We start from the raw sequence: 20435 nt of genomic DNA, 5'->3' as shown, positions 1-20435 counted from the left end.
AGAAACTAATTTACTGACTTGTTTGACTTCCCAACGCCAATTTTACGAATAACATAACTGCTAATTCCGACTTTATTTGAACGTTTCACCGGAAATGCACGGAACTTCACAGTGGAGGTCACGTGACAAGAGGACCGCTTGTTTGCCAAACGTAGTCAGCATCTTGCTAGCAAGTTCGATAATGCCCTCGCTAATTTCACTTTTATAAGCAAATTACAGTAAGAATAATTCATGCAATTTAAAATAATATTTCTCCTTAAGGACTCAACGTAGATTGCTATTAACTTGTACTTTGTGACAAGTGTTTTTTTTCCCCGTGAAATGCTACCACTCGTGTTGAAACTTAAATGGCCATAAAGTTCTATTAAGTGAATTAGCAAAACACGTATTGATAATAATCCATCAAATGTGGCTCATACAGTTCGGCGACGTAGGCTACACTACCCCTATTTGTTCGTAAAATCAATTTCAATGCTGCACTTCGTTTGTATGAGCGCTACACAATTTATACCAAACTTTTATTTTAACCATATAGAACTCACACCCCCATGAACCATTGCAAGTAATTTACAGTAAGAGTCGTCCGCCGTTTGTATATATACCTGACTACAGTTAAAAGTTTTATAATTGTGTGGACACTTTAAACCCGATGCCTCCCGTTTTGTCAGTGGACTGTCCTAGCTCTCGTGCTAAGTTTAGTTCACAAGCTGAGTGGCAACACCTCTTTGGACCTGCTGATAGGGGAATCTCACTTCCTCAGACGGGCCATGTCTCTTCTTGATTGAGAACGAAAATCAACTGCTGCGTTAATCTTATGCGGAAGATTACTTGGTTGAAGACTGTGTTTAACAGCAGCTGAGTGATGGCTACAAACAGGGCACAGATTTTTGGGAGATTTGCAGCTGTTTGCCTTATATTGTTGTGTTTCGCTTGTTTACACGTGACCGCCCTCAAATCACAACTTACTCCATTACTCCAGCGGAGGTTACTACGTTACTCCAGCGAGCCCCCTATCAGATATGAAACATTTTATTTTGACCAGAAGGTGAGTTAAACAGTTATCTGTAAAATTTTCTGCATGTCTTTAAAACAGACTTTTAAAATGACAGACTTTTAAAATGAGGATTTATCTCAACATTCTTCCTCTTAATTCTTTCTGTTTCACTTCTGCTTTAATGCTTAATTTGTACCTTAAAGCTGAATTAACTGTATCTATTGGCGTATAAGTAGTCCTGCTATTTTGCATGAAAAATGGTGTTTACCTTATGAAAATATTATTAGATTAAGTTTGGTACAACATAGGGCTTCAGAAAACAACTCATTATTTGTGATTATTTTAATCACTCTTATATTTTCTACTACATTATTTTGCTTCATTGTTTTGCAGTGTACCAATTACAGGACCACTTGCTCTTTCTAAAAATTCCCACTGCACTTAATTGTATAGAAGTTCATGTGTTGTGTCTGCAGACAATAGACGTTTCCAGCTGGCTTCCTGTAGTGAAGGGAAAACCACCACAATTGGCTCTGTTCCTGCCAGCAGATCTGTAGCCATCCTTCCTGGCCCTCTGCCTAAAGAGGTCTCCAGGGCCCAGTGAATATGAAACGCTTTACCTCATGGGGGTTTGAAAGATCTTCATTCAGCTTTTACATTTTCTCTTTATTGTTACTTCATGGAGGTTCAAACTGCATGTTGAGCTGAATTCCATAGTACACAATGCAGCAAATAGTGTAGTCAAAACAAAAAGCCGATGGCTGTAGACGTGTAAAAGGCTCTTATTTGTGCTCTACTTAAGACAAAGATGTTCTTAGACTAACACCTTTGAGAAAACCAGTGTCAAATAATAGATATAGTTTGTGGTTGATTTGTGACCCCAGCTTCCAATATTTTGCTATATTTTGTATCGCTTTGTGGTCAGGTTAGATTTAGTTGTATATCTGCTAAATGTTTGTAACATTTTGTCAAATATTTTTCATTTATTTCTTGCCGTTATGCATAATTTTAGACTCATATTTGTTTTGTATGTGCTTTTGGGGGTCTTGTTTCTCACTTGGATCAGCTTGTGTTTCATCAGCCAGTTTAGATCTTGTCATGCTTGTTTTGTAGCAACTTTGTACCTCTTTGGAAATGGTTTAATCTTTTGTACTTGTTTTGTCTCGCATGGTGGTGTGTCTTTCAGTGAATTTTTGTTTTGTGTTCTTGGGCCTCAGGTCCCTTAAGCCTGTTTGGTAATCTGTATGTGAAGTGATTCGTAAAGCTGACTCATAGAATCACAAGACTTTGTTTCGCTTTCTCAAGTCAGCTGACAGGGACGGTGACGCTAAAGATAAAGTTAATTGCTCACATTGACACAACAGTGTTTAATATTTTGGTGTGACACCAAAGTCGCTTTGGATAAAAGCGTCTGCTAAATGACTGTAGAATAGAATAGAATAGACACCATTCAGAAAAACTTAAGAATAGTAAGCAATGTTGAGTTCAGACAACCAACTAACCAACCAACTCTGTATTAAACTGAAAGCACTTAAATTAAAAAAATCTAGTTGACCTTAAAACAGCACAATTCTTGTACAGTGTAGTTCATAATAAAACAGCCCCCAGTATCTAGGGGTTGTTTAATCAGAGGGACAGCAAATATTGTTTACAAGAATTATGTATGTTTAAAAATAATCAAAAAACCACAACAAGAAAAACCCACTAAGAACTAAAAACTTAATTGTCCTACAATCCAGGAGTCAATTTAACAACGTGAGAAATAAAATTATGTAAAATGATGATCACAAAAAATAATGTACTGAACAAGTACAGGATGTATACACAGGATACATTTAAGATCTTGATTATAGTTTAGCTGCTAACTGAGAAAACTCCCATCTGTGACCAAGGGAAAATCAGAACCTTTGATCCTTCAAGTCAGGTGATCTGGTGGCTCTGTGAACCTGTTCTGCTTTGCTGGTATGGTGTCTGTCCATTTGTATCCTTGGTGGAAGGAGTCATTGCAGTTCAGTATAAAACTATTCTGAGTGATCACGATTCCTGGAAGAAACATTTTAATCTGATGCAACAGTTCTCTCAACCACCAGATTGTCTAAAAACCTCACTAAGGAAATATCCTTCAGAAGATTAGCCTCTCATCTTTTTAGTCAACTTCCACAGACTTGTGGAAGCTGTTCAATGCAGTGTAATGAGTTAACCTACTTTCCTGCTGACTAAGATCTATGACAATTTTGCCAGCACTTTAAAAGTCAGACTTGTTATCACAGGAACAAGAGTTCTTGACAAACCAGAGTAATTTGACACTGTCTGCGCTGCTCTTTTAAGTGGTGTTACATAGTAATTGGTAGAAAGATAAAAAGGTGAAACTTCAGGGGGTTTGCCAAGTTTTTGATTGTAGGATGAACTGCTTTTATCTGCAAAGTGCAAGCTTACACAAGACGCAGATGTGCTGCAGCATTGCTTTAATTAACTCATTTAGCAAAGGAATTATGGACATATTAATTGACACTGACATTAACTGTGGGAATATTGAAATACTATTTACAATGTTGATGCTCTTAAAATGTGTTTGGATTTGAGGACAATACTCCACACCTGTTCCAACCCCCAGCATCCTGCCTAATCAGCCAAGCTGACAAGAAGATTAAAACCATTTCCTCCCTTCTTACGCCCCCAGTTTTGTCTCATGTTGGTTTCCGTTTGCCCATCAACAAGATATTGTATGCCTCTTCTTGACAAGTCCAATAATTAAAGCTCTTTGTGGTAGCAGTGGCAAGTCTGCTTCTACCTCAAAACAATCATTTATCATGCAGCCTTTTTTTCCACATTGTATTACAAACTGCTATAAAGAAAGCACCAAGTGATCCAGTGGTTGTCGTCAGGAAATCCTCTTGACTGCATTCTGCCTCCAGACAATGAATGGAAGTGTTCTTTAGCATCCTTCAAATTAACTGCTGCAGTTCACTGGAGATTGTGATTCGGCTGTTTCCTTCATATCTCCATTTGCTGTAAAACAGATGCAGCTTCTTGTAGATGATCTACAGCATGTTTACTGAATTTAAGTGGAAGCCAACTAATGAGGTGCTGCCTGCTGTAGCCACATGGTGGCACTACTTATCAGAGTGTAGATATGTTAAGAAACCACTGTCACAGGTTTTTGTAATGTGCATACTGACCAGATAATTACTCACATACTTTAAGCTGAAACCCTTTATATAGTAAGCCAGTTTAGTTTTTATTATAGTTTTTATTATTATTTATTGGAATTTTAGTGTCTTTTAAGTAGTTTAAAATTGGATATTAACAATTTGGTATAGATTAATGATTGATAATAAGAAAACTGACAATGCTAAATCTATGCAAATGGTGTTGTTTTCATAACTCCTTATGTTAAACGTTGGGAGACCAAAAGTAAGAAAAATATTCTCTGCTGCCAAAGTGCTGAACTTTTCTTTTAAACTGCCTCTCCTCGACCTTAAAAGCACTGCCAAATGTGAAGGAGTCGAGGCTTGAATGAACACGCTGAGTCCCCAGAATCTTTTTGCTGTCATTGGCTCATAAAAATGCTGCCTCCTTTGTATCCATCAAGGGGGGAAAGGAGTAGCGATGGGGTAAAAACAACACAGAAACATTTTGTATTATCTGGTGGGGCTGTTTTCATAAGCTGGACAACTGCAGAAGCCTCACAGAGTTGTCTTCTCTGTGAAGCTGCTGTTTCTCTCTCCCTTTGCTTAGTACAGAACACAAGAAATATTCTTGAAAGAGGACGACAACCCAGAATCCCCAAGGTTTTATGAAAGGATACTCGGAGTGGATTTTCAAAGTGGAACTAATTTGGCATCCCCTAAACTTGCGCCAGCATTTTTGGATACAAATTGGGGCTAATTAATCAAGAATCAAACATTAGGACTGCCATCTTACAGGGGCCATGTATTCAGTACTCACACCCAAGTCAAACACCCACTGTAGACTGAAGTAAATCCCCTAAAGTGCTATCCTCTGAATTATCTTTTTAATTTTTGTTTACAAGTGCAGCCTATTACCTCTCAAAAAATAGTCTTTTACTGAGATTAGTTTAATTTTACATTTTGCATCATCAGGCTCTAATTTAGTGGAATAATTGCTTTGTGGTTAAAAGGGAGATTACTGTGGTCAAGATGAAACCCTTATTTAACCTTGACTGCTAATCATTAATGATGGCAGTTTCTGTTGTTCTTCGGTATTAGTGTGTCCACAGGCTATAAAAGGATTTTATCTCAACAAGTCTCAAGTCTCAACAACTGACACGGTTAAAAGCTGATTATTAGATGCTTAAAAGGAAGAGTAGAGTACATGGCTCTAACCACAACAATCTGAAATAAATTAGAGATATATAGAGTAGATGGAATTAGTAAAGACAAGATGTTAGAGGGAGAAGAGAAAAGAATTAAATTGGGCTGTTTTATAGATGGAAATTATACCAAACGTGTCAATTTAAATGCACATTCTCCATATGAGTCAATGCGTACATAAACAAAATTAGGATTATTTTTTTATGCATTTGCTTTTTTTCCCTTTCCCATTTATTTCAAGTTATGGCAGTTTCAGTCCTCCATACATTTATCTAATTCAAATGTAGGTAGTACTTTTGCAAAGTTTTGTATGAGTTTGATGTTAAACTGTCCAGGTGTCTGGTTGAACTGAGCCATTAAAATCAAATGACTGTATTTTAGACCTACCACCTCAATGTGTGCAATAATTAGCTTTCTGTCATTGCTATGCAAGAAGAGGTGCAAGATATTGTTATGCTCAAAGCATCTAGCTGAACTTAAACCTAATTTTTGTCAAAATTCCTTGACACTTTAAAACTTTTTCAAAAAGCTGAAAGGTTTAATCTCACTGGGGTTTTCTGCATTTCCCTTGGGGTCCAGAATCCTGTGAAGATTAGGCAAATTAGTCTGCTGAAGTGTTTAAAAATGCCTATCATTGCTGCTGTGTGTCAGCCTGCAGGGCTGCCTGCAGCACCCAGACTCAGTGGAGTGAAGCCACAGTGGAAAGAAGGAAGTGTGCATTTAATCAAACTCTGGCAGTGTGTACAGACTTTTCTCCCACTCACTGATTCTTGCAGGAATACTCAGGGTTCAACATTGTGTTTACAAACACTTACAAGCTTTTTAAAATAATTTTAAATGAAGCAAATGTTGTGAGTATTCAGAGGAATATGCTGGTCCTTGATCAGTCAGCTTAGGGCTGCAGGCATAACCCTGGAAAGACTCAGTAATACTATTTGAGCAGAGGGAGGATATAATTTAAGGGTTATAATATATTTTCCCAGCAGTCAACTCCTTGTTTGAAACACATGATATCAGGGAAATTTCACCCAAAGTTTCTAGTCCTTTAGGCAATTTCCCACTTGAAAGAGAAAACAAACAAAAAATAAATAGAAACAGCAGAACCATGCTTGTTTATCCTGTCTTAGATACTCTGGCATCATGCTTTGATATTAGGGGATTGAAAATTAATGACAATGGTCTTTTTTCAATGTAACATTAAAAAGTAATATAAGTATTGTCCTGTTTATGTTTTCTATAGATCGATCATTTTGGATTTCTTGAAGATGGGACCTTCAAACAGAGATACCTTGTGGCTGACAAACACTGGCAGCAGCCTGATGGACCGATTTTATTCTACACAGGAAATGAAGGCGACATCACTTGGTTCTGCAACAACACTGTAAATTTCCAGCTGTTCTCTGTATCGAAGTTGCACATATTCCTCAGTCTAATACAACACGTTACTGATTCTGCCTCAGGGTTTCATGTGGGAAGTTGTGGAGGAGTTGGGTGCCATGCTGGTTTTTGCAGAGCATCGTTACTATGGAGAATCCTTGCCGTTTGGACAAGACTCTTACAGTGTGAGTAAAGAAGCATAGTCACAAGTGCACACTTAATCAGAATCTGATCTAATGTGTGATTTCATGGTTTTTTTCTGATGTGTATTCTTCATTAAATGTTATTAAAAAAAAAGCTTATTTGAACATTTTAATGACACTATCTGATATACCGGTATGTGCTAGTGGAAGCTGTTAGTATCTTACAGCTGGATGACAGTTTGATAAGCCTACACATTCTTTACTTGCAGGACAGCAAACATTTGAACTACCTGACCTCAGAGCAGGCCCTTGCAGATTTTGCAGTACTGATTCAAAACCTCAAGGAGACATTACCCTGGGCTCAGCACAGCCCTGTCATCGCCATCGGAGGTTCCTACGGAGGGATGCTCTCTGCCTGGCTACGGATGAAATACCCCAATGTAGTTGTTGGGTAAGATGTTAGAGCATACAAAAATACATATGTGACAACTCAATTGTTACAATATATTTCCATTTTCTCCCAGTAAATATGTTTTTTAGAGATGACAGTTGAGTTGTGTTGTGTGTTTTTTGTGTGAAAAATCTTTCTCTTGTGTTTCAGAGCTCTGGCTGCCTCTGCACCCATATGGCAGTTTCCAGGGATGGTGCCATGTGGAGACTTTCACAAAATAGTAACACAAGACTTTGCCAGAAGTGGCTCTAACTGTGACGCAAACATCCGAAGGTCATGGGAGGCTATTAATAATGTCTCTTCCACCGGTAAGTCCTGCTGTAAAGATGCTCCGGTTTTTTTTCTGCTACATTTTAGGAAGCATTTCTTAATATTTGAACTGAAACAATCTGTCATCAATAAATACTTGCAACTCTAATAATAACACTGGTATAATAAAAGAAAACTGATATAATTTCCTAATAAAGAGCCCTTTATAAGGTAATAACTAATATTCAATTATTTACAAATTCTTTATAGAAATAGCATGTACTGCAACGGGTACTTTTAGAAATCCTAATTAATTTTCTTTTTAATTAACTTAAGATTTCGAATGAATGCATTAAGCCAATTTGTTAATGATATTAAGCTGTTAATAAATGGGTTTTGGCATTTGAACAGTTCATCAGGGAGAAGAGGCTTAAAGAGATTATGCTTTATGTGAAAACTCACTAACAGACTGTTTTTTCCAGCTGTGGAACAATTATAACTCTCTGTTGTCTGTGGTTTCTCACTGTAGTTAACAAGAATAAATGCACATTAATAACATGTAGGAAGATCTCAAGATTATCAAGTCTTTAGTGGTAGAGAAACTATACAACAGGAAAAAAAAAAAGGCTATTAATCATTATAATTAATTATTAAATGACTGATGAAAAACAATGAAACATAAGTTAAAGCTAATAAATATTTTATCTATGGTTGCTGTAAAAGACAGTACTAACATTATACAGTATACAGTCACTTTCATCTGCTTCGAATATCCTCACATTGCAGCTTCCTAATCTCTCCAGCAAAATGATAAAATCAAGGGAAGACGTATTTCTTATTCTGGTGAAATCTTTAACAACATATATGAAGAAAAGATTACAGAATAAGCATGTTTTGGAGCGGGGGAACACACAAGCTGCAGTGAGGATTCCTTATATTAGTTTTTGATGATTATTTATATTACAAGCGAGCAAATATTCAGGTTTATAATCCAAGGATCTAAACAGTTCATTGCAGTGTCAGAGAAAACTCAGTGCATGGATGACTGTTGAGACATTGTGTTAATGTTGGCTTCTAGTGTCTGCAGTAGTCCTAAAAAATGTGGTTTGCATTAAATAGTGATTCAAAATGAATAACTTTGAACCATTTTTCTGTGTCCTTTGACAGCATCTGGTCTTCAGTGGCTGTCTGAAGAGTTCAGTTTATGTTCCCCCCTTAAAAATAAGATTGATGTTATCATCTTCAAGAACTGGCTTCAGGAGACTTGGGTGAATATGGCAATGGTGGACTACCCGTACGAAGCCAGTTTCCTCCAGCCACTGCCTCGCTGGCCAATCCAGGTATATACAACCACTGAGATTCAAATCAGCATGTTGTTGTTGAGCTTCTATTTGGCACATCTTGATAATTCACTACTTTTCTTTCCCCCCTCTTATCCGTTCTGGAGCTTGACCACTGACCACTGCAGCCGGTGGTGCACGCTGACTCGCCGTGAAATATCTCCTCCAGAACTTTTAAACACCTAATTCCTGTGGTGGAAATGGAGGGGTTGAGGAAGGAACTGGCCAAAAGATCCTAGTTCATGAATAATGCGTATACTTTTATTAAACTTTTTACTTTAATATAACTTTTATTAGGCAGCTAATTTAGTCCAACAGCCTGTCCTCAACGAATGTGCGATTCAGCCAATTGTGCTACAAGTGTTTGTTGTGTTCTTCCAAGTTTTTGTTTACAACAGCTGTCAATTAACTTGATTAATATTCGTAAGGATTTCTTTAGATTTTAATCATCCGTTTCTCCCTTCTGTTGTACCTCTAGTTCTCTCATTTGCACTACACCTGATCTCCGTCCTGTTAGGACGCTCACAAGACGCCACAGAAACTTTTTGGCACATTGCAGCTCATGAGGTCGATTAATAAAAGGTTGCCTCTCTTTTTTTAATGGGGACAATAACAAAGAAAAATTAGACACTTGTTGGGAGAAAGTAATAACAATAAAAGTAAAAAATCATGCAGTGGTGCTGAAGGAAAAACTGTTTTTGTTTGCTGGACTTTACTGTTGTCAACGTTACAAGATGTCCTTTTCTTTCATGTAAATGAGCTGGTGGCAGTACAGCCGTGTTTCCACAGGCTGATTGACTTGGTGCAGTTTATTCTGCCAGTCAGCTTGGCATGTCATGTGTATATAGCAAACTCTGCTGTTCTCTCTGAACTTTCTCTTCAGAGGCCCTCACAGGAATCTCATTCTTCAACTGGTGTGATACATTTTTGTTATTTATTATTAAGCCGATGAATAGATCCAGGAGCATCATGTTTCATCGTGTGAAATAAACACTAAATGGTCACTTTGAGTTTGTTGGCTCACAGCCTTTAATGTATGCGACCCCTATGGGTTGTTTAAGCGGTTTAGGCAGTGGGTGCAAAGAGGAGCTTTTTTAATGACAAAGCTAATGTGATTATCTGAGTGAGTGTGAGAACGGGGTATTGAAGGCTTAGAGGAGGGAAATCTGTTGGCAGAGATGAATGTATAAGCCTAATCCTATCTGAAAAGTAAGGAGAAGATGCTTTGGAGCTATTGCAGTCTTTTTTTTTTCTTCACAGTATAAATCTTTGGTTGGACATGTCTGTGGCCCTCCTCATCCATCGACCACCAACTCCTCCCCGGCCCATAAACAAAAGCCTTAGTAACAAACTCTGCACTGGTGCAGCTCCCCTCCAACCTCCAAACAAGAGAGCCCAGTTTCACTGCTTCACAAAGAGTGCAGAACAACAGCCACTGCCAATTCTGCCTCTGCAACCATAACAACACACAGAAATCAAACAAGAGCTGAAATACAAATATTTATCATTCACACTATTAATTCAGAAAAATCACAAATGGTCAAACAAAAGAGCCGTAATGATAACCAAACCCTTAAATGTTAAATCATTCAGATTGTTGCATTTAAATAAATGGATTTTCTTTCTCTACTGCCAAGATTAGAGCAATAAATCTAAGTTCATTCCAGGGAATTTCATATGCAAATTAGGCGCCACAGCTTTTTGTGTGGAAACACACTTTATGGGCAACAAGAAAGCAATCTTCAGTCTTGTAAACAACTCTGAACTAATGGAATAGGATATTTAAATTTTCATCATCCACAAAGCTTTTAATAAATATCACAGCTTGCCAAATATTTGCTGTAATTGCCTGTAAAAATGTTTTGTTTTTAAGGTGGTGTGCAAATATCTTGGTTTCGATTCCACTGTGCCCGAGTACCAGCTGCTGCATGGGGTCTCCCAAGCAGCAAAAGTCTACTATAACTACACTGGAAGCTCTTCTTGTCTCAACACATCTCAAACTGCAACTAGCAGCCTCGGAGCACTCGGCTGGACTTACCAGGTGCGTAAAACAGCTCAGGGATCAGCCTTGTTATGCTGAATAAATCAGTGCACACAGGTGTCAGTGGGCAGCTTTACCTGTCAGAGTGAATATGTACTCAATCCCTCATTTCCAGGCCTGCACAGAGATGGTGATGCCCATGTGCACAAATGGTGTGCAGGACATGTTTGAGCCTGAGGAGTGGAACTTCCAGGCCTTCTCTGACGAGTGTAATGCCATGTTTGGTATCAGACCTCGTGCTGATTGGGCTGGCACAGTCTATGGGGGAAAGGAGATCACCTCTCATAGCAACATCATCTTCAGGTAACCATTGCTTGTTTGTCTTGCTGAATGAGAGCAATTTCACTGCAGATTTTAAACAGCTTTTATTGCAGCCAAATCATCATTTCTGGTGTTGTTAGCTACTAGAGGTAGAAGTGTGGAATACAAATGACTTTGTGGCTCAGTGAGAAAAACTTGCTGATGGTCATAATGGGTTGAATGCCACTAATAACTGTTGTCAAGCCTGAAATCAGCAGAGTTAAAAGTTTTGATGATGGTGCAAGCGAAGGGTTCAGTTAACACAGTGTTTATCAGGTAAAACTGCAAAAAAAATGGGAAGTTTCATAATCTTCATTACATTTAATTATTAAAAAACCAAAAGCATCATGATGGTCGTGATCTTCAAGCCTTCTGGCAGAACTGCATTAACCAGCAGTGGGAATAACTGCATAGCCTTCAAGAACACCACTAAAGATCAATGTTAGACATCACTCCATTCAAAAATGCAATTCTAAAATTTAACTTGCAAATAGAAGAACATACATACAAATAAGATCCAGATATGCTACGTTCTGTGGTCCAGAGCTCATTTAAGATGGGCAAAGTAGAAAATTCAATGCTTGATGATATATAAGGGGTTCTAAAGCTTCCACCCTGATTTTTCAGTGAAGACTCTGCTTGTTTGAGCAAGACAAAACCAAACCACATTTTGTATGTTTTATAAAAGCATGGCTACAGAATGAAACAGACTTGGTTTCACAATGAACTGCCTGCCCATTAAAATAACTTTTCTTTTTTATTTTGTAAAAAGGGGTTTATTTACAGTCTGCTGTTAGAATTTCTTGGAAATACTCTTGTATTTGCTATGTCCAGTTCTCACTGCATGTGTCTCTTGTTGAAATTTAGTAATGGAGGACTGGATCCGTGGTCAGCTGGAGGAGTGACTCACAACATATCAGATTCTCTGGTTTCCATTATGATTCCTGACGGAGCCCATCACTTGGACCTCCGCTACAGCAATAACCTCGATCCACCTTCAGTCCGGACTGCTCGGGCATTAGAGCTGAAGTATTTTCGGGAGTGGATCAAGCAAGCTAGAGAAACAACAGAAGCAGCTGTCACCAAAAACAGAAAGTTGCAAACTTCTGCCTGACCAGGATGTTTATGTAATCAATGATTTAGCTTTAATTTTCTTTCTTTTATTGTTTTTCTTTTTGCTCTGTCATAACACCAAAGGTTGTCCCTTTGTAAATCAGTTTCTGTCTTGTTCAGGTTGCTGTGTTTGGTGCTGGAAAATCAAAAGACCTCTTTTAACCTGTTTACAGACACTCCATTTATTTATGCCAAACGAAACATTATCAAGAGCTTCGTGCCAAGAAGTTCCACTATGATCAGCAAAAAAAAACTGCTGCAAATAATTTGCTGACAGAACTGTCACCGGGAAAAGACAGGAGAAATATAAATTTTTCTTCTATATAAAATTGACTTAGACTCACGTTTTCTTATTTTAATTTGCTTTCAAATCCCTGTTTTGAAGATTTTTACTACACCAAGTTCAACATTAAACTTTGTCATTTACAGAAGAGCAATTTTAAGATTTGTATTTTTCTGTCATTCCCCAAAAATATGTCTTACCATGAAACTAATTTAAAAGCTGCAGACTTATAATCTTTATGCGTTTTGATCATGAACCATTGTTCTGTCTGGGAGACTCTTTGTCATGTTTTAGGAAAAAAAATGAGGCCATAAAGTTCCATTTTCACCCAGCAAGAACAATTGCACGTGCTTGAGATTTAATAAAAACCCAATCGGAGGAGGCCAATAAAGTGAGTGGTGGGAGGTTATTGCGGCTACGCTTGCTGACCTTACCCCTGTGGATCATCCTGTGGGATTCCCCCTGGCATGCATTAATTCACTGGCTGCCATTAAAACCCTAAATTGTGGCACCAAGGCAGCCTGTAGACTCTGCTTGTTCCCCCCTGCAAGCAATATTATTAATACAACTCCTGTGGTGCTGAAGAGGTTGAGCAGGGTTGATGGAAGGTTAAGAGCGAGGTGGTGAGATGATGCAAGAATCAGCAGGGACCAAGAGGCCTTTTGTACTTCACCCTGAAGTCCTTTTTTTTGTCAAGAAACTCATGATGGGGAAATAAGATAGAAAAAACCCCAATTTTGAGTGCTTATGAAAACATGCTTTCTTGCTTTGTCATTTTTCTTTTCACTCCACATCTTTTTAGTATTTTCTGTCTTCCTCTTTAACCCAAAAGTTCCTGAAATTACGTAACTTTGTGAAGCAGATGGGGAAACATTTTCTACTCAGGAATGCATGCTGATTTTCCATAAGGGAAACAAAGCCAGACTTTTAAACAGGCTTGACTGAATTTCAGAAATCTCAGTGGAAGGAAACGCAGCTAAACATGGGGGAGGATGGAGCCTCTGCCATTAAATGCCCTCCTTAAATGTTTCTCAGGACTTTGAGAGGTCATTCATTTTGCCGGCCCTCTTTAGGTCCCTGACAATCGTCATCAATCAGAGATGTTAATAGTATTCGCTCAACCTCAACCTCTTGAGTATGTCCCTGCTCAGACAGGGACCACACACTATTAGGAAGAGATTAAGCCTGTGCGTGTCACATCATGTTGTTTTGAGCAGCCCCTTCTCATCCCCTTAGGGTTGGGTGCTACTGAATAAGTTAACTCTCTTGAACAGAGCGGTGGGGGGGTAAAAACAATATCTCAACAATATGGAACAACTGTGAAAAAAATGACAAAGATCACAGGTAAAAAGAAAATCCATTTATCTTTACCTCTAGTTAAAAAAAACAACAACAAACAATCCATGGTTTAATGATTTCCAGTTGATGCTGAAATTATCTTTTTTTTTTTACCCCCCCAAAAAATCTTAAGCCAAACAAGACTAAACCTCTTCGGCTGTGTTCTCAGTCTGCAACAGTCATCCCGTCTACTCTCTCTGCCTTAATGCAACAATAGAAACTTGTTTCCGGGATCCGTGCGTCAGGCTCTGTGATTTGAATGACCTACCAGCACAAAAGCCAAGACCCCCTGACTAGAAAAAAGGGGGCCATGACTGTGATGATGTCACTTTGCCAAAGTTGTGGTGCTGGTAAAGAGAGTTCAGTACTCCACCAAATCTGAGCGATGCTATGAAATGTATGCTGCTATTTTCCTCTTTCAAGACATATAATGAGCTCATAAAGCTTTAGGTTTTAGTCTCATTGAGTTTTGAATCTTAAATTTGTTTATAAAGACATTTTGTTAGATATGTTCTGATAAATATGTACAGTCTTTATGCTTGGATTTATGTATCAAAAGATTTGTAATAGGTGAGCAATAAAATTCTGTAAGGCAAACATGGCATTATAAATAGCCGTGCAAAGAGGTGGGTAGCCTTTGACATGAGCACATGTGCTGAAAAGTGCCTGCATTTCTCATCAGTCACAGTATTGTCCCGTGGATAATTATTACTATCAGTTTCATTGTCTCTTTTCTTCCCACTAATTAACATAAGACAGAATTTTCTACTTTCTTCATCTCTTAGACTTAAATGAGTCAATGCTTCAGCTCAGTATTGGTATTTGTTAGAGAAAAGATAGTCATTTCACTTATGAGGCCACATTTACTCTTTAAATAAAAGAAATAAAATTATGTGCTCTAATGATGGGACAGAGAAACTGATGAAGTTTCCTAAAATCTATATGCAAAGATGAACAGCAACAATAACCGAATATGACTAAGATCCACTTGAAATTCCACTTTGTATTCAGATAAGTGCTGGTAGCTCAGCCATGTGGCTGTTGGACACATCCCTCTTTGTATTCACTGCTGGCGAAGAAACTTCCTGTAAATACGTTATTGTTTACAACAGAAGTTTCATACCCAGGATTTCTTAAGGTCAACATTTCTTCTGGCACACTGAGCCTGAACTGCACTTTATTCCCCTTTAATTTAACAGCTCCGGCAGCTTTTCTAGTTAAATCGACTGTTCATTATTGAGACCCATTTTACGAAGGGGCTGTGAGGTGCAATTTAATGAATCTCTGGCACAAAGCTCCCTTTCAGTGCTGCACGAAGAATAGAGGCTATTTAGACCCTGTAGGGCTTTATGTCAAAGGCAGCCCATAATAGTTGTCAGGCCAGGGCAGAAATTCCCACTGGCCTGGGAATGCACTAGAAATCAACTTTTGCCATGAGCAGATTAAGACACAAGCAAGCAGTTGGGAGGATTCTCCCAAATACTGGCATCTGTTTGGGCACAAAGATTTTCCCACAGAAAAGAAGTCTTTCTCACAGCTGTAAAGCTGTGATTTGATTGTGGGGGTTTTTCAGTACGCAAATGAACAGTAATTAAATAACTTTCATTTGGCAATTCAAAGAAGAAACACCAAAGTAGAAATAATTGGTTATACACTTGCTTAATATGCCCTGAAAACAAAAAAGAATACCATTCATTCTGGTGTTTTATCTTCTTTTTAAAATATGTTTTGTTTATGATAGACTGAAATTTTTGTGAGAACTTTGTGTTACAGCTTTGCTTTGCATTAATACATCAGCCATGAGGCTTTTCTTCTCACTGTTACAGTAATATCCTCCAGTTTCATCAAAGCTTTTGTGGTTCAGAGCACACACAAACAGTCAAACTAGAAGAGGAGAGTTCTGACAGAGGTTTTTGTCTTCAGCTCAGCAGGAAATTTCAGACAAATCCCTCTTAGATGCAGGTGGTCGGGCACAAGCAAAGAGTTAAGTCCTGCGGTTCCTTTGCCCCTCCTCTTTGATGTTCTGACATCATCAGTCCAGCCCCCTGAAAGATCTTCTTGCTTTCTGCAGAGCCCGTCACTTTTACACTGGAATGTTTATAGCAACTTCGGGAGCAGCATCAGGACCAAGAGTTTATCAGGAAGGACAAGAAGTCATGCTCTGAAGAAACTTTTGGTTCAGGGATCACAGTGGATGCCACAGGTGTAGCCGCTGGGCTCAACAAAGTAATGGCTGTTCAAACTGCAATCATGAACCCTCAGTTCATGAGTTTCTGTTTCCCTGGTTCTGTGATGGAGTATGATGTGGAAAAAAGTATGGATGGGAGTCTCCTGGGCGAGGCAGAAAATGATGAGGACTTCAAAGAGACCACTAGGGACCTGCTGAGCTTCATAGACTCAGCCTCCAGCAATATCAAGTTGGCTCTGGACAAGCCTGTGAAATCCAAAAGGAAAGTCAACCACCGGAAGTATCTACAGAAGCAGATCAAAAGGTGCTCTGGTATTATAACACCAGGAAACATGGCAGAAGCCCCGGTAAAAAGACAAGGTTCCCCTTTGACTCAGCCAAGCGCTTTGCAGAGCAAAACTCTACCTAAGCGTGATGGGGTCCAGGCCAACTTACAGAGCAAGAGCCTGGCAGCTCTTTTCAACCCTGTGAAGGATATAAGAGGGGAGAAAGCAAAGAAGCCACCCCTGAGGCATCGCAATCTGCCTCCATCTTTTTTTACTGAGCCTGCTAACTGTTCTAAAGTCAGCTCCACATCCGGGATGACACTAAAGGACTTTGAACGAGGCAATCCTGAGGCTGCAGAGTTCTTTGAGATCCTGGGACCTGATTACAGCAACATGATAAGCGACCAGGACCTTTATCAAGGCATGCCTCTGCGGGTACAACCGGAATTGGGAGTTCTGGATCCTGCTTCGTACGATGCTCACCACTTAGTTGGTGGTCTCTTCTATTCTGAGCCCTGGACTAGCTGTTCAGGAACCTCTAAAAAGCAAGGAGAGATTCTGAGTACAGGCCCAGCCCAGCCTCCCATCTACTGTGAGTCTGAGGATGCTTCTGGGCCCATGGATGACAATGCACTGTGCACTTTGACTTTCCCTAACTTCTTCACAGAATGCTCTGTACCTCAGGTTACCTATGATTTAAATGGTGGTTATAACAGAGTGAGTTATTCCTCTCTATGATGATCTGACATTTAGAAAAACTGATAAATAGCTAATAGATAATTGGGCCCAGGTCTAACAGTACGGTAGTGTGAGACAGTTTGACTTTGTACATCCATTGTGCAGGTGATATTGCAACTGAGAAATTTGTAATAGCATCCTTGCTCAACAAAAAGTACATGCAATCTTACCCCAAGTCTAGCTTCTTAAAAAAGGAACAAAGTCAAAAGCTTCTTGAAGTAATCAGATAAAGTTTTGTTATATTTCCCAGTTTTAATTTCCAGCCATTTCTATTTAATGTTGAATTACTTAACTTGTGGAATTTTATCATATCAGCTGTTCACAGTTTGACAGTTTGAGTAAAAATACATCTAATTTAGGGTGCATTTAAGATTTTTCCATGAAGGTTACTCTTATGGGAATTTGCCCATCAATTATTAGTTTACAATATTTTACATCTTACAAAAGGGAAAATCAAAAGCTGCAGGAAGTTATTGGATTAGTCTGCTAATAATCTGTTTATCCTAGAGAATGATAGTGTAGCGCAACAGATGCACTTTTCCAATCCTTACATTAACAGTTCTGTGCAACAACAAAAAAGGAAAAACTAATTTTTTTTTGCTACTATTACAACTATGTATGATGCCATGTTTGCCTTACAGAATTTTATTGCTCTGAATTTATTTTCAGCTGGCAGATCCACCACTTGTATACGACAAAATAAAGCTGGTCTTTATTACTGTGTCTGTTCTGTTTTTTTTGTGTGTTTTTATATTGTAAGGCGGTTCCAGCTAAAAATGCTGCACTGAAAATAGTCTATGTCTGTAATAAAACAGTTTTAGGCAGCATCACGCATCAAGGAAACACACAATGATGTGTGATTTATTTTAGATTTTTTTTCTTGCCTGGTAACAGGCCTGTGCTACATTACAAAACCTTATTTATATAACATGATTTATGAAGATGAAAACATGCATGTCTTTTTAGATAATTATCCTTGTTCTTGAGTTTGAACCAAAAATTTTCAAGGTAGCTGAATTGTTACATTTTTGTCCATTAAATTCACATTTATGGCCAATATACCACTGCAGTATTCTATGCAGTGGCCTTATGTCACCACAGTTTCTATCTGATGGTACACAAACCCCAGTATTACTTGCAGGACACACCATTTCCTCCCTCTGGTGGCTGTAAAGGTTAATTTATTTACATTCAGTTCATGGTGCAGAAATTCAGAGATAATGGTTTTTATAGGGTTTGCATGCTAAACTATTAAAATACTGTGTTAAAAACCATGTTTGAAGCATTGTTTGGAAGTGTTGCATGAACAATAATGATTTTGAGCTATTCACAAAAAACTTTTTTTTCTACCCTGCAAACAAATGTACACATCGTTCCACTGAAATCATGTCTGCTTATACAGCAGGATTCTTCCTGTGAAGACCAGCTCACTTACTTTCAATACAAGTCAAGAATTTAGGTTCATCACAAGTTTTGTTGAGTTATTTGTGTATGTAGAAAAACAAATATTCATCTTAGTCTAACAACCATGCTTAGTGCAGGGATTTGTGGATCACACATCTGCAGCATATCAACATATGGCTGATCATAAGAAATATGTGGAATTGCTAAATGTTTAAGAAGATGAGAGCAATTTTTAGTTTTTCCCACAGTTTTTTGTCTCATAACTTACTCTTCAAACTTTTTTTTTTCCAGAAGATAAAATCACCTTTAGAGGACCACTGGCATTCATCCAGTTGCTTCACAAATACACTAGGTGGCAGTAATGCTATATGAAAAACCCAATTTTCACCACTCCCATCCAGCAAAAATAATGGATGATATTTAACTGCTGATTTCCATGACAAAAACTATGTGGTTAAGATGTCTTTCCAAATAAATATGACCAAAGTTTTGTACTTCAGAGAGGAGTGTCTGGTAGATAAATGTAATTTTTAATCTCTCTTTTCCAGCTTTGGGTGAAAAGGATTCTAACTCAACACTGTGAAGGTGCTCATTGCCATCGGCAGAAAATATGACAGTAACCATTTTCATAGTAATACATACCCTGTTCTAAAGCTAATGCTCTTCTACAAGAATCTGTCTTATGTCTATCTGTTTTATGTTCATTTTAAATCTGATGGCACCAACTGATCTTTAAAGAAAAAAAAAATCGGAGAAAACCGAGACCAGGTCATGTTTACCACTGTATAGCATCTTCTCTTATTTTAAGAACACCATATGTTATAAACCCCTGGGAGCTGAGGAGATCTTCTGCTGGAACTCTGAGAGAAAATGATCATTCTTCTCATATGAAGCACTGTGCAAAAAGATTTGTCTTTTTGTATTTCACTTCTCAGCATCCAGACTAAGCAAAAGCAAAGCAAAGACCCAACAGGACTTGAGAAATTGATTTGGAACTTCAATAGATTCATCCGTTGTTGGCTGAAACCTCTTAAGAAACAGTCTCCATGAAACAGTGGGTGTCAAGAAGCCATCTTACTGAAGGGAAATTGAGAAAAAAAGCTAAGGTATGGAAAAATGACACAGAACTGGACTGAGAATCAATGACAACAGATGTTCTGCAGTAAAGAAACCTCGCCAGAACCTGGACCTCAACAATATTAAAGAAGTCTGGAGACATCTTAAAACAGAAAGGAACAAAGGCATTAAACATCCAGAGAAGAATCCTTTATGTCTTTCAAGTCCTTAATCAAGCCTGAAGAACTATTCCTGAAGACTACTTTATAAAAGATAACAAGAAAGTTTGCATAAAAGGGTTGTCTATTTTACAGTGATAAGTGAGTCTGTAAATATTGATGAAAATGTCATTAATGGCTATTCAAAAATTTTTTTATGTTGCACTCTTCTTTTTTTGTGTATTTATGTGTCATCTTCTCTTTTGCTTTTCCCGTATTTGCATGTGGTTGTTTGTTTTTTTTTCTCTTGATGTAACAAAACAGGGATAAAGAATTTTGATAGCAAATAAAAATCTAATACAAAAATATAATCCACACAAGTTAGCAGGATTATAAGCCACTGGGAGGTTTGGCTTGTCTGAAACCCATAACTTACTCTTACAGCCACCTAGACTCTGGCAGCTTTTTCCAATATTGGAGTATAAATAATGATTCATTTTTACTATAAGATGAAGAAACCTTGTCAGCTGCATAGAGACAGAAGATGTCCAGCAGCCTGAGATTTAAAGTTTAAAACAAGTAAAAACCATCAAAGTGAGTCAACAGAATTTTCTACCTTGTGTTTACAGAGCAGAGGAGAAAACTGCCAAAATGAACAAACT

The 20435-nt window shown here is 38.1% G+C and overlaps 2 protein-coding genes across 2 annotated transcripts; both read left to right on the top strand.

Annotated features, from left to right (window-relative positions):
- The first annotated feature begins 135 nt into the window (after positions 1 to 135).
- On the top strand, positions 136 to 12773 carry LOC121645940 (prolylcarboxypeptidase (angiotensinase C)). The gene is made up of 9 exons (XM_041994738.1): positions 136 to 1045; positions 6569 to 6709; positions 6789 to 6890; positions 7118 to 7299; positions 7450 to 7607; positions 8716 to 8888; positions 10762 to 10929; positions 11045 to 11232; positions 12097 to 12773. Exons 1-9 carry the CDS (start codon positions 863 to 865, stop codon positions 12341 to 12343), a joined length of 1542 nt encoding a protein of 513 aa, XP_041850672.1. The 5' UTR covers positions 136 to 862; the 3' UTR covers positions 12344 to 12773.
- A 2900-nt stretch (positions 12774 to 15673) lies between these two features.
- On the top strand, positions 15674 to 17878 carry LOC121645941 (protein FAM181B). Its single transcript, XM_041994739.1, has one exon. The coding sequence runs from the start codon at positions 16193 to 16195 to the stop codon at positions 17153 to 17155; it is 963 nt and encodes a 320-aa protein (XP_041850673.1). The 5' UTR covers positions 15674 to 16192; the 3' UTR covers positions 17156 to 17878.
- Positions 17879 to 20435: the final 2557 nt, after the last annotated feature.

The sequence above is a fragment of the Melanotaenia boesemani genome, chromosome 9 (assembly GCF_017639745.1).
Source record: "Melanotaenia boesemani isolate fMelBoe1 chromosome 9, fMelBoe1.pri, whole genome shotgun sequence".
In the NCBI taxonomy this organism is placed as follows: domain Eukaryota; kingdom Metazoa; phylum Chordata; class Actinopteri; order Atheriniformes; family Melanotaeniidae; genus Melanotaenia; species Melanotaenia boesemani.
Note: the sequence above shows the minus strand (reverse complement) of the source record. Positions and strands in the feature narration are given on the sequence as shown.

What these genes read in the sequence shown, in the direction of transcription:
- LOC121645940 (XM_041994738.1), top strand. Translation starts at nt 863, where the DNA reads ATGGCTACAAACAGGGCACAGATTTTTGGGAGATTTGCAGCTGTTTGC. An exon ending in TAATAATGTCTCTTCCACCG is followed by an intron (nt 7,608 to 8,715) that starts GTAAGTCCTGCT and finishes GTCCTTTGACAG; the next exon opens with CATCTGGTCTTCAGTGGCTG. An exon ending in CACTCGGCTGGACTTACCAG is followed by an intron (nt 10,930 to 11,044) that starts GTGCGTAAAACA and finishes CCTCATTTCCAG; the next exon opens with GCCTGCACAGAGATGGTGAT.
- LOC121645941 (XM_041994739.1), top strand. Translation starts at nt 16,193, where the DNA reads ATGGCTGTTCAAACTGCAATCATGAACCCTCAGTTCATGAGTTTCTGT.